Source organism: Phoca vitulina, unplaced genomic scaffold, assembly GCF_004348235.1.
Source record: "Phoca vitulina isolate PV1807 unplaced genomic scaffold, GSC_HSeal_1.0 scaffold85, whole genome shotgun sequence".
In the NCBI taxonomy this organism is placed as follows: domain Eukaryota; kingdom Metazoa; phylum Chordata; class Mammalia; order Carnivora; family Phocidae; genus Phoca; species Phoca vitulina.
The window spans coordinates 3,466,081-3,479,030 of NW_022589788.1; the positions used below are offsets into that span (position 1 = coordinate 3,466,081).

The 12,950-nt window shown below is 57.8% G+C and overlaps 1 protein-coding gene across 21 annotated transcripts in view; it reads left to right on the forward strand.

Moving 5' to 3' along the window:
• ABLIM2 (actin binding LIM protein family member 2) overlaps window positions 1-12,061 on the forward strand; it is a 151,186-nt gene extending 139,125 nt beyond the window's left edge. For 19 of the 21 annotated variants that reach the window (XM_032395440.1, XM_032395446.1, XM_032395441.1 and 16 more), the window contains one exon: window positions 10,197-12,061. In XM_032395440.1, the coding sequence (XP_032251331.1) occupies window positions 10,197-10,310 (114 nt within the window). In that variant the 3' untranslated portion in view covers window positions 10,311-12,061. Of the gene's footprint in view, window positions 1-7,642; window positions 9,010-10,196 lie in introns of those variants that run through there. The other 2 variants (XR_004298263.1, XM_032395442.1) reach the window with 2 other exon arrangements.
• The last annotated feature ends 889 nt before the right edge of the window (window positions 12,062-12,950 follow it).

Below are 12,950 nucleotides of genomic sequence, written 5' to 3' on the forward strand. Positions count from 1 at the left end.
CGCCCGGTCTCTCTCTCTCTTTCTCTCTCAGAAGTCCTGGCCCTGCCTTATCTCCACCTCTGGGTGGGTCCCCTGATCAGCCCTGAGTCAACCAGCTTGGCGGGGGACTGCAATGCCCACCTGGCCAGGCTTGGCTACAGGTACTCCTGGAGCCAGGGGACAGCTCGGAGCTCCGGGACCTGGGACCTGCAGGGAGCTGGGGTGCTGCGCCTGGGGGGGAGGGGCGGCATGGCCCAGTGAGCCCACAGATGCCACAGGAAGGCGGTGCTGTGAACCCGCCAAATCCTGCCATCATCCAGGACACGAGGGCATCGTGCCCGGCAAAGGACCACAAAGGCGGAGGACACACGAGCGCCTTGCTCAGGAGGCTGTCCGTTTAGCAGGACATTTGGACCTTGCCCCACAGAAAAGGAAAGATGCTCGAAAAGTTCTGACCTGTTGGGATAAGCGCAGGTCGTCCGTGGGGTCTGGGGAGGCCGGGGCAGCCGAGGCCAGCTGGGAAGCAGGTGTGCGAGTCTAGGGGGGCAGGGGGCCCCTGGGGCTCAGCCTCAGGTGCAGCTCCTGGCACGTGGAGGTGGCCAGAGAGCACGTGTGCACACAGACGCCAGGAACCAGGAGGGCCGCCTCACACTTCGAGGGTGCCTGCCATGGGGGAGTAGATAGGGTCTTGGGCGGCCTCTTCATGGGCTCAGGTATGACAATCCCCACTTTCTCTGCAGGGGATGTGCTCTTGGGCTCCTGCTAAGTGGAGTCCTTGTTAATCATGTGGTCATGTCCCCAGCCTGGAGGGCACCTATTTGCTGTGTGCCTTAGTTCCTTATAGGGCCAAGCCCTGTGGGCTGGTTGCTCTCGTCCCAAGAGCTGAGCCCAGAACAAGATGCCTGGAGCTTCCGGCACAGCGACAGCCCCGGGGCCAGGTTTCCCTCTTGGGACTGGGGTACCCTTTAAATGACACCCCCTTTTCTTTTTGCTAAATACCGAATGAAAGATGAATAGTGGTTAATACCTCTAAATACTTCCTTTTGAACAAACTCTGAGGATTGGGTAATGGGTTTAATCATCCATTCTCCAAGAACACACCCACGGGTGCGTCTCTGTAATCACTCTCCTCTCATCTCCGCCGAGCCGAGAGGCAAGCTGGGAATGTTACCAGCAGTGGGGCACGCCCCACATTCTTCGGGGCTCGGAGCTGGGAGGTGAGCCAGGAGTGGCCTAGGAGGGGCCAGCCGCATCCCAGCAGGACAGGAGGCCCCTGATGTTTTTATTTCAGGGAGAGAGCTTTATTTTTAATATCAAAACAATTTATAACTCTTGTAGAACTCCAGAAAAATGCAAAGAAGAACGCAAACATCACACGGAATTCCCCCACCAAGTCATAACTTCTGTTAGCACCATGGTAGACATGATTCCGGAAATCTCTTTTTGCACAAATACCCAAGATTGCTGAATCTGATTTTTGATGTGTAGGTTCACAGTTTATGTAGTTTGATATCAGCTTTTTAAAAAAGGTGTTATTCATTTATTTATTTGAGAGAGAGAGAGAGAAAGAGCATGAGTGGTGGTGGGGAGTAGCACAGGGAGAGGGAGAAGCAGACTCCCTCCTGAGCAGGGAGCCCGATGCAGGACTCGATCCCAGGACCCAGAGATCATGACCTGAGCCGAAGGCAGACGCCTAACCAAATGAGCCACACAGGTGCCCCTGATAATCAACTTTTTTTCGTTTAAGTTTGACATGAACACTTTCCACGCTAGTTAATATGGATCTGCTCATCCTTTTAATGGCTGTGTGAAGGTCCCACGTCCACACTTGGGAGGGTCTGAAAGGCCAAGCTGTGGAGTGGCAGACGTGGCCTCTGCTCACGCCCCACCGGCTAGACCTTGGTCACACGTCAAAGCTCCATGCAAGGCAGGCTGGGCGTGTTGTGTGGCCAGCAAGAGGAGAGGATGGATTTGGGTGGACAGCTGGTGAGCCCAGCTCATCTCTGTAGGGTCAGTCTCTGGAAGGAGGACTGCTCTGTTGAGTTCTCCACCCTTGCTCCCAGAATGCTTAGCTGACTCTCTCATTCATTTGCTGAGTATGTGCAGGCACTGAGTGGGGGTCCTGGGATGCGTGATGAGCAAACACAGGCATGAGCTCTGCCCTCCCAGGCTCAGTCTGATGGGGGAGACAGAATCAATCACCTGATAGCCCAAACGAGTGTGTGGAATTGTATACCAAGATAAGGGCTCTAAAGGGGAGGAACATGGGCCATTAAAAATGGGTAAAAGTTAACTGGGTGTAATAAGTGTTGTGTTTACATGTGTGTGTGCACGTCTGTGCATGTGTGTAAGGTGAGGGAGGCCCACAGGGAGAGAATTCCAGGAAGAGCAGACTGCGTATGCAAAGGCCCTGGGGCAGGAGGAAGCCGGGGCTATTTGAGGAAGCACTTTAAGGGGCTAAGGTGGCTGTACTTGAGCGGGGTGAAGGTCAGAATGGGGCCAGGCCTTACAGGGCCCTGGGCCATGGTAAGCAGTTCGGATTTTAGTCTTAAGGACAATGGTTTTTAAGTTGAGGGACTCCCTGATTAGGTTTGTAATTCAAAACACCAGTGAGGCTGAACTGTGAGGCCCAGATTGGCCGTGTGGGGGCAGGGAGACTGTCTGGGAGGCTCACAACGGAGGGGCCTCATCCAGTCTGCTGGAGGCCTTAAGAGCAAAACCGGCCGCTTTCCTGGAATGAAATTCTGCTTCTAAGTGTCAGAGAGGTGCAGGGAGTGGCCTCCGGATATTTGCTTCTGCCCAGGGACAGTTAGGACTCCTTCTGCTCCTGGAAACTCCTGGAAGCAGACCCTCAGAGGGTAACCGCCAAATGCAGGAAGGGCCAGAGCTCCTCCAACGCATGAGGCCCTGGGGGCAGGGCCCAGACCCTCTAAGACAGAGAGCCCTGGATCTCAGAGCCCTCCAGACTCGACACCTCCAGGGTTTGCAAGTGCTCATGTCTGTGGGAAGGGAGGGTCCCCTTGCAGAGGAGTCTTGCGGTTTCTGGACCGCCCCCACCAGACCTTGAATCTAAATGCACACCTGACTTTGCTCCAACAGTAAGAACTCAAGTCAGAAAGTGCCTGGGAAAAAAAAGGACCCTGTGGTTAAGAATACTTCCTTTGTTTAAACCCATCCAACTGGTCTGGTGAGAATCTGATAGACTGATGGCAGCAGCTGAGTGTGTGCCCAGCGCATGGGCATGGGTGCCTCTGAGAGATGGGGCTGCATGAGAATCCAGCGCTTCGGGGGCCCCCAGGTCCGAGCATGAGCAGTCCTCCCAGGCCAGGCCAAGTAGCAGGGATTGCAGGGGTGGGGATGGGGAGGGAGGAGGGAACCACAGGGGAGAGTAGGGTAGGCTGGTAGAAGCAGACCACATGGAGAGGGGAGGAAGCGGGGAGGCAGTATGACAGGGACATGGGAGCAGAGATTTGGATTCAGGGGTACACGTGGCCAACAGAGATTGTCCCTGGGGGAGGGTGGGAGACCAAGCTGAATAGGCAGGCCCGTGCCCACCCTCATGGAGTTGGGAGCCAGATGAGGTCAGCAGTGACCAGATCAGCAAGGGCCTGATTGGCTAGGGCAACCCAGGAAGGCCCCCTGGAGGAGGGGACATTTGAGCTGGGACCTAGGATGAAGAGGAGACTTTGTGTGAAGTGAGGGAAAGAGCATTGCAGGCCTTGCGGGTGGCAAAGAACCTGGCATATTCTAGAACCCGGCATATTCTAGAACCCATCACGGAGCAGTGTTGGTGGGAGAGGTGGGCAAGGACACAGGGCCTCAAACCACCTGACGGCCACATCACTCCGCCTGGCAGAGCCTGCATCCCCTCCCTACTGCATGGGCTCTGGGAGAGCTCACGGGACTGTAGGTGGAGCGCTGCCAGCACCCCCAGGCACAGACCAACACTCTAAAAACCATGGTGGCCATTGTCATGACGACAGTAATGATATCATGATGATGGTGTTGGGATGACGGTGATGTCATGGTGATGCTCTCATGATGATGATGTCATGCTGATGATGTCATGATAATGATGATGTCATGATAATGATGATGCTGTTGTGACGATGGTGTTGTGCTGGTGATGCGATGATGATGTCACGACAACAATGATGTAATGATGGTGATGTCATGATGATGATGTCATGATGATGATGTCACAATAATGGTGTCACAATGATGTCATGCTGATGGTGATGTCATGATGATGTCATGCTGACGATGATGTGCTGACGATGGTGTCATGACGACGACGATGATGTCATGATGATGATGTCATGATGACGATGATGATGTGATGATGCCACGATGGTGGTGTCATGATGATGTCATATTGATGATGATGTCATAACGATGATGTGATGGTGGTGTCATTGTGCTGTGATGTGATGACAATGATGTCATGATGATGTCATGATGACGATGTCGATGATGATGTCATGACGATGGTATCATGATAATGGTGCCGTGATGATGTCATGCTGATGGTGATGTCATGATGATGATGTCATGCTGACGATGGTGTCATGCTGACGATGGTGTCATGCTGACGATGGTGTTATGATGATGTTGTGCTGGTGATGTCGTGATGGCAATGATGTCGTGATGATGATGATGTCATTGTGACAGTGGTGTTGTAGTGACCACAATCCCATGATGATGATGATGTGATGATGATGTCATTGTGCTGGTGATGTGATGACAATGACGTTGTGATGACGATGATGTCATTGTGATGGTGATGTCACGGAGACCACGAGGCCACGATACGATGATGTCATTAGCAGGGGCCTCCTGCTAAGGAGCTGAAGCTTCAAAATGTGGGCCCCACTCAGTGGGACTCGCCTCTGCAGCAGGCCCCCCCTCCTTGCAAGCTAAGCCATGTGAGCGAGCAGAACCGCACCGTGGAGCCCAGTCCTCCAGAGAAAAGCGGCCCCTCTCTGGCCCAGGAGAGGCAGGCTGAGCACACCTGAGGCCTGAGCCCCACCCAGGCAGCCCATACCAGTGCAGGGCCCAGCAGTGCCTAGTGGGCCGGGTGGAAGGAGCGGGTGAGGGTCAGCCAGGCCCCTCCCAAGAGCACAGCTGAGCTTGGAGAAGTGAGGGGCTGCTGGAAGTGCCCTGCAGGGTGAAGGCCGGAGGAGGGGCAGGCTGGTCCCAGCAGGGTAGCCCAGCCCTGCTAGGGCAGAGGCAGCCTAGCCCCGAGGGTGCTCTCCGGCCCCTGGGCCTGGCTCCAGGCTCCCAGGTCCAGCCCTGTGGCTTCCTGGATGTGTGACCTTGGGCGAGGCCCATGGCCTCTCTGAGCCAGGGTTTCCTGGGGCCATAAAATGAGGAGAATCTCAACATGTGCGGATGGCGGCAGATGCCATGAAGGCTCTCACCCCAGCCTGGCCCGTGGTCCTCAGTCGGTGCAGGAGAATTGTGAGGTTTGCCTCCCTAACTGGGGTCCCAACATGGGCCTCACGGTGTCCACGGAGCTCCCTGACACTAGACACCAAGACTGTATGAGTGTTTTTCTACCGGGTTGGGCCGTTTCACCAACGTGACCCAGAAAAAGTTGGGGATTTCTGCCACCAAAAGGATAGCATGGATGGCCAGTCCTTGAGGCCGGGAGGCCCGAGTTGGGCCCTTCTTCCAAGGGAAGCTCTGGGCACCTGCCTGGCTGAGCCGCACAGGGGTCTGGGAGCGCTGCAGGTGCATGCGGCAGGCTGTGGTTCCGGGGTGGTGCTGAACCCCAGGAGGAGTTCGGGGTTCCGACGTGCCCTTTGCGGGCTGTGCCACACCGGGCGTCCCCCGTCTGCAGCTGGGTCTGCCGCCTTGCAGAAAGGAGGTGAGTGTGGGAGCGCCCTGTGCCTCCCACCCCGACCACTCACTGTCCTCCTCTCTGTGTGAAGGTGTGTGCGGGTCCGTGGCCAGGAGCAGCGCCTCCCACGAGCTCCTGCCACGAGCAGGGGGTCAGTCCTTATGAGTCCCACGCTCAGGAAGCCTCCACCGAGGGGTCCAGGTCACAGAGTGAAGCCAGAGGTTCACTTCCCCTGGAAAACACCCTTCTGGCCGCAAGATGCTGGCAGAAAGATCATTAACGCTTTATAAGGCAATGAGGCTTCTGGGTCACGGTGTCCCCTCGACAAGGCCCTCCTGGGTCATCGCTGGTCCCGCAGCCCTCACAGGGACCAAACTGCTTTCTGAGCTGCCTCCCCCTCTGAGTGAGATCTCTGTGGGGTGAGGGTGGCCCGGTCAGGTTTAGTCCTGTGTCCCGGACCCCCCACCCCCCCACCCCGCCGCCGGCCCGTGAATAGAGGCGGAGAGCAGGTGCAGAGCTCAGCCTGCGAGCGCCCCACACTGGTTCCGGGGCACAGGCATGGGGGTCCCCGTCCCTGCCCGGGACGCCCGTTACCTCAGGAACCACAGCTCAGGCCCCTCAGCGGCAGTGGGCTTGCTCCTACTGTTAGGTTTTCAGGAGTTCTGCATGCTGCTTGTTGCAGCCCGCCGCGACTGAAAACTGAGTAAACCTGCAGTGACATAAATTAGAGTTAAAGCAAAGGTACTAACTACTCAAGAGTCAGCCCTGCCTAATTCCTTCACCACAGTTACTACCCTCCGCGCTCTCGAGGTTGCCGACACCGACCGCACCTCTAAGGAGAAACGTCCTGGGGCTCGTGCTACTGGGCCTCTCTGTCCAACTCCGTCCTCAGTGACATCGCGTTGGCAGCTTGAAATGGGGGGTGGTGTGAGAAAGAGGCCGGGGGGCTCTGGGAGCCTGCGGTGAGGGTGCAGTCAGGAGAGGCTTCCCGGAGGAGCCGAGATCCACGGCCAGGTCTGAGCAGTGAGCGGGAGGGGCTGACGTTCCAAGGGTGGAAGAGTGGATGAAGGCACAGCCGTGCTTATTTCCATTTTCCAGAATCGTAACTGAGGTCAGGTCACGCGGTGCAGCTGGACCGGGATGGAGCCGGGACCGGAATCCTGGGGGATCTGGCTCCTGGGCTGGAGGTCTTTGCACGATGCTGCCCTGGAGGGTCGTATGTCAGCAGACCCCCGGCAAAGCATGCAGGGCCCCTGCCATGTTGCAGAAATGGCCTCCTCCCCAGGGGCACATCTTGGGGAGCCCAGGGCACCCCAGGAGTGAGGCTGTGTCAGAATGAGGCCAAGCCACCCCTCTACAAAGGCGCCACACCCTGGGCTTCCTCCCTGTTCACTCAGGAAGGAGCTTGGCCGTGCCTGACCTTGGCGGGCACCTGGGGGTCGGGCTGCCCTGCCTCCCGGGGAGCCTTCAGGAGCCAGGGCCAGGGGAGTAGGCCCGGGGTCAGAAAGCTGGCTCCAGCCACTGGGGGGAGCTGTGCCCCACGTGTCCCGCCTGCTACAGGGCACAGGGTGAAGGAGGGCGCCTGAGTCTACCACATGACCTTGAGCGAGTTTATCTTGAAAGTCAATTTGAACTCAGCTCCTCCTCACCTAGGTGGTAGTGGAGACTCAGCGGGGCAAGCTCCAACACGTAGGACCACACAGCTAGAGCTGGGTTGGGGCCAGGGGGTGGTGAACAGATACCCTGCCGGGCATTCCTCATCTGACCCTTGCCTGGCCCTCCAGAGTCCTCAGACAGCCAAATTCTGTTCTCTCTCTGCAGATGAGGATGGGGGCCCTGCTAGCCTCTGGGACTTCCCCTTACCCCAGCATTCCCAAACCCAGCTACCATCACCGGCTGTGAGAGGCCTGGGCCACTAAGCCTACCGTGGTAGGTTTCCGTGGGCCCAGATCGTCAGCTCTGACAAGCGCCCCGGGTTATTGCCAAGGCCTGTGGGGCTGGGAACTCAGCTGGGACCCCAGGTAGCATCCTCCCTGCTCTCTCCTAATCCCACCCTGTCTTCCCTGCCCTGCAGTGGGCTCCTGGACGCAGGACTGCATCATCAGGGTTAAGAACACCTGCCTCAGGCTCCCCACATCCCATCCCCAGGTGGAGCTCTGTAACCCCCACAAGGAGCCAAAAAGGAGGGAAGCAGCCTTGGATCTCTTTCAGGGCCCGGTCGGGCCTCCTACCCAAGGATGCGTTAGCTGCCTCTCGCAGCCTGGCTGTGTTCAGGCACTGGGGACAAGCTCCACACCAGCTCTCCCCACCCTCTGGTCTGCCTGCCTCTCTCCTGCCACCGTGTGTCCCCAGGGTACAAGTCCTGAGGGTGCGCGTTTCCGTGGCCACGGGACCTGGGCTCTGTGCAGCTCTCCGACGAAGTTCCCAGGGCATCTTGGTCCCGAGGGTGCAGGTGAGCTGCGTGGGACCCACAGTGACAGGGCTCTGTGGCTCCGCGAGTACCCCCGGACTCCCCCGGCAGGCCTCCCGGCTGCCACTGTCCCCCTTGCCCTGGCTGGGGGGGCTCCCAGGCGTGAGCACACAGTCACCCCTCGGCACCGTCCTCCCCACCGCTGGGCGCCGTGCCTCTCGCCTCGTCTCCCTCCGCGTATCCCCAGCCTGGCTACCCCCTCAAAGCTCAGCGTGGGGATCCCTGCCTGCTCTGCAGGACCACCGTCCACTGAGGACAGCATGGAGAAGGGGGACGCCTGCCCCCGCACCAGCTTCGGGCTCTTGACGGTCCCTGGATCCGCTGCACATCCGTCCACTCCCCCAGGGGCCCGTGTCCCCAGCCCGGCCAGGCCGCCAGTCGGCGCTGAGAGCACTGGAAACAGTTTTCCTCTTACCCTCCCTTCTTCACCTCTCGATTGCCCCACAGTGATTGGGAAGGTTGTGATTTAGTGCCTGGAAAAGGGGTGATGTTGTCCAACGACAATTCCGTGTCTCCGTGGACTGGCCGTGGACTCCCCAGCACACCCGCGTCCACGCCGTGCAGAGGGTTCATTTCTGGCGAGCACCGGGTTCTCGTCCTGCGTGCAAGCTCAGGATAGCAGCGGCGGCCGGCGCCTTCCTGGCAGAGACTCGCTTGATGGGGTGTCTGCGTCTGTGTGTGTGTCCGTGTGTGTGTGTGTGTGCATTCGTGTCTCTGTGTATCTGTGTGTGTGTCTGTGTATGTGTGTGTCCATGTGTGTGTCCCCGTGTGTGTGTCCGTGTCCGTGTCCGTGTGTGTCCGTGTCCGTGTGTGTGCACAAGTGGGTGTGTGTGCACACGTGGGTGTGTGTGCATGCGTGGGTGTGTGTGTCCGTGTCTGTGTGTGTGTGCACGCGTGGGTGCGCACGCACATGCACGTGTTGAGTACTCTGGGCCCGGATTCAACCAGGAGGGCCTTTGGTGACTCACACAAGACTGAGGGGTGTCCTGTGTTCCCTCCTCCAGATCATGCCAACAACTGGGCTCCAAAACCCACTGCCCGCCACGCAGATTTGGGGATTTTTGTGAAGGCATGAACAGTAATGACGGGTGTCTATGCTTTTCATAGTTCACCAAATGTCTTCACCTCTGTTTCTCTCCGGACCCTCACAAATTTTAGTATGAGTAGTTTTGTTTTAAAGTCAAGGAAACCACATTGGGGGAGGGGGCCAAGAATTGTTTCCTTTAATTGTAAAATTCCCATAAAATTCCCTGTTAGCCACTTTACAGTCTAGAAACCAGTGGCCTTCAGCACATTTCCATGTGGTGCAACCACCTCCTCGATCGAGTTCCGGAACATTCCCATGCCCCCGAAAGGAAATGCTGTCCCGTTGAGCAGTCACTCCCCACCCCCGTCCGTCCCCAGCCCCTGACAGCCGCTTCTCCGTTCTCGGTCCCTGTGGACTCGCCTCTTCTGGATGCTTCGCAGAAACAGAACCACACACTGTGGGCCCTTTGCGTCCAGGCTCCTTCACTGGCCCTCCTGTCGCATGCCTTATCCGAGTCACTGTGTGCGTCAGGCCTTCGCTGCTTCTCGTGGCCAGACAACACTCCACTGTGTGCACGGACCCCGCTTAGGCAGCTGGGTTGTGCCCGTGTTTTGGCCACCGGGAACAATGCTGCTCTGAACATGGGCGCACGTACCTGCCTGAGTCCTGTTCGGTCGGGCCCCTAGCCAAGTCTCTTTGTTCGGTGCCGTGCGCTGCAGCGTGGGAACAGCAGGGATGCAGAGGGCGCGCAGGGGGAGCCCGCGGCCTCCTGGACGCCGAGCCCGCCTCTGGACCACCCAGCAGCACGGAGCTCGCCCTGCCGCGCGGGTTACGGCATTGCTAACCGCTCCTCTCTGGCTTTCCCTGTTTGTTTGCAGAGGCACCTGTCGCCCGAGGATTTCCAGGAAGTGTTTGGGATGAGCGTGGAAGAGTTTGACCGCCTGGCCCTCTGGAAAAGGAATGACCTCAAGAAGAAAGCCCTGTTGTTTTGACGGCCGCCGGGCTGTATGACCGTGTGCACCGCGGCAGAGCCCGGGACACCTGGAGAGAACCACGAAAACCCCTCCTATTGCACCTGGCTCTGGCTTCCCTGTGTCCGTGGGGGGCGGGTGGTGGGCCCCTGGAGAGGGCTGGGCTGGAGGCGGGGGCAGGAGGAGGTCCCAGAGCAGGTGCGACCTCTGTTTCCGCCGGCAACGCTCCTGCCCCTGGTTCAGAGCCCAGAAGCCTTGCTTTGCGCTGTTCCTTCCCCGCTGTTGCTTGGCATCAGGGAGATGCTGCAAAGTAGCTGTCCCAGGAGATCAAGGAACACTTACACGATGTGCAGCCCACCTTCCCGACCCCGTGCAGTGCCCCGGCCTCCCCACCCCCCCGCACTAGGCCCTGGGGGCACAGAGGTGCCTGGGACTCGGGATTGGAGGAGGTTTGTCAATGACAGATGCTGACACAATCATGGGTGGGTGGGCATCTGGCTCCCAGTGTCTGCTCACCCCCCAACCTGCTCAGCCCAGGGGAGGCACAGCCTTGCACCCAGACAGGCCAGGCCAGGGAGAGTGCCGCAGAGCACCCGGGACTGCATGAAGTCAAGCGCGGGGTGCATGATTTTTGCATCCGCTTGTGACGAGTCTGTTTTTAGGGACAAACGTCAGCCTGACAGGGTACCTTCGGCCAGGGCCCTCCGTGCACTGCATTTTTCTTCCAAATCATCCCCTAGATGCCTAAATGATATCTTTAAAGTAACACAGAAGTTTTTATTTTATTAAAGAGCATAGCCTACTTAAACATAAGACGACGTATACAGAGTTCCATTTTACGGTCCCGCGGAAGGGGAGCGCCTCCAGCCTTATTCTCCACTGTTCGGATCTGTGTGTTTTCGCTTCTTGGTGTGTTCCTAACACCTAGAGCTCCTTGTCGGTTTTCTTTCCGTTGTTTTTTTTTTTTTTTTTTCACCTGTCACCCGGGTGCCCTTAAGGGCAGCCCTCGCCCACGTAATGCCCACGTAACGCCCACGTAATGCTGTTTATAAGTATGCGTGAAGTGTAGCCACCACAGTCTGCCTCGCTGTTATTCTCCACGTCTTAGAGAGAGAACATCCTCTTCTGATGGCCAAAGCCCCGGAATAGAGGATTTCCATGCATCCAGCCTAATACCCAACGTAGCCCTTGCTGTGCCCGTCTTTCCCGCGGTGGAACGTAGCCCCCTGGGCTGAAGCCTTCCGCATGACTGTGTGGTCCTGAGCCAGGCACCTGGCCGCTGGGGAAGGAGGAGGGAGACGCCACCCTCTTCTGGCCTGCAAGGTCAGCACAGGGTCCTGCAGCAGAAGGCTGGCCAGGCCCCATGCTGAAAGGTGTCCGTGTCTGTAATTAGGTGTGGGTAGGGCTGGTGCCTGTCCCAGGAAGCTTGTAATGTGGGTTGAGAGGTTTATGAATCACTGGGAAGGTGTCACCAAAGTTTGTTCCCCTGTCTTCTGTGGAGCTGTGTCTTTCTGTGTGTCCTGGCCGTCCCGTCTGTGAGTCAGCGTGACTCAGATCCTTCCAGCCCCACCACGCACCCTGTTGCGCACCGGCTTCCGACCAGCCCGGCTCGGCGAGGGAGGCGTGTTTCTAGCACCTAATGCACTTCCTTCCCTTTAGCAATCTGAGCCCTGAGCAACTGGAAACCCCTGGTTTTTTCATTAGTGCAATGTCCTGTCAGCTCCCAGGGGAGCCTGGAAAAATAAAGGACGGTGTATCCTAACTTGTGAAGGTGAAAGCCACTTCTCATCGACGTGTGTCATTTCTCAGCGCACGGGCCCCCTTCTGCTGATGGCGCCTGGGGAGAGCGTCCACAGAAAGCAGCGGCGCGGGACGGTGCCCAGGGCAGGGGGGTGCTGCTAGGGGCGGGACCCCCACCTGCATGGGGATGCCATAGGACGCCCCTCTCTTGGAAGGCAGCAATTCAGGGGCACGTCCCAGCCAGCACCACACTCCAGTGGTAGAGAGGGGCGTGGGAGCTAATGCCGGCCCCCGTCGGGCTGGGGAGACCGACCAGCAAACAGACAAAGACAGCAAGACTGACCACTGCCTTCTGGGGAGGCCCCAGATACACCCCAGAGGTCACGGGAGGCTTTCCAAGACAGTGCTGCCCAACCTAAGTCTTGACAGATGAGGAAGCATTCCCAGCGGCCAATGAAGGGAAGGGCATCAGGCTGAGGGAACAGTAGGAGCAGACACACTGCGCCCCAGATAAAGCCTTCCCAGGTTCTGGAAACTTCCGTAGCTGGTTATGGCTGGAGCACAGGGCTCAGGAAGGGAAGAAAATGCAGGTAGGGCTCCCATGCGGGAGGGCCCGGCTGGTCTGCCCCACCACAGTTACCCATGCTGTTCTGGGATTAAATGTTTCCTAATCTCTGTTTTAGCCTGCTCAGATTAGGGTAACAAAATCCCATCAAATGGGTGGCTTAAACAACAAACATTGATTTCTCATAGTTGTGGGGTCTGGAAGTCCAAGACCCGGGTGTGGGCATGACTGGGTTCTAGGGACAGCCTGTTCCTGGCTTGCAGACGGCTGCCTCTCACCATGTCCTCACTTGGTGGACAGAGATGCTTTCTCTCCGCTCTTCCCCTCCCCACCAAGGGCACAGCCCCATCGCGAGG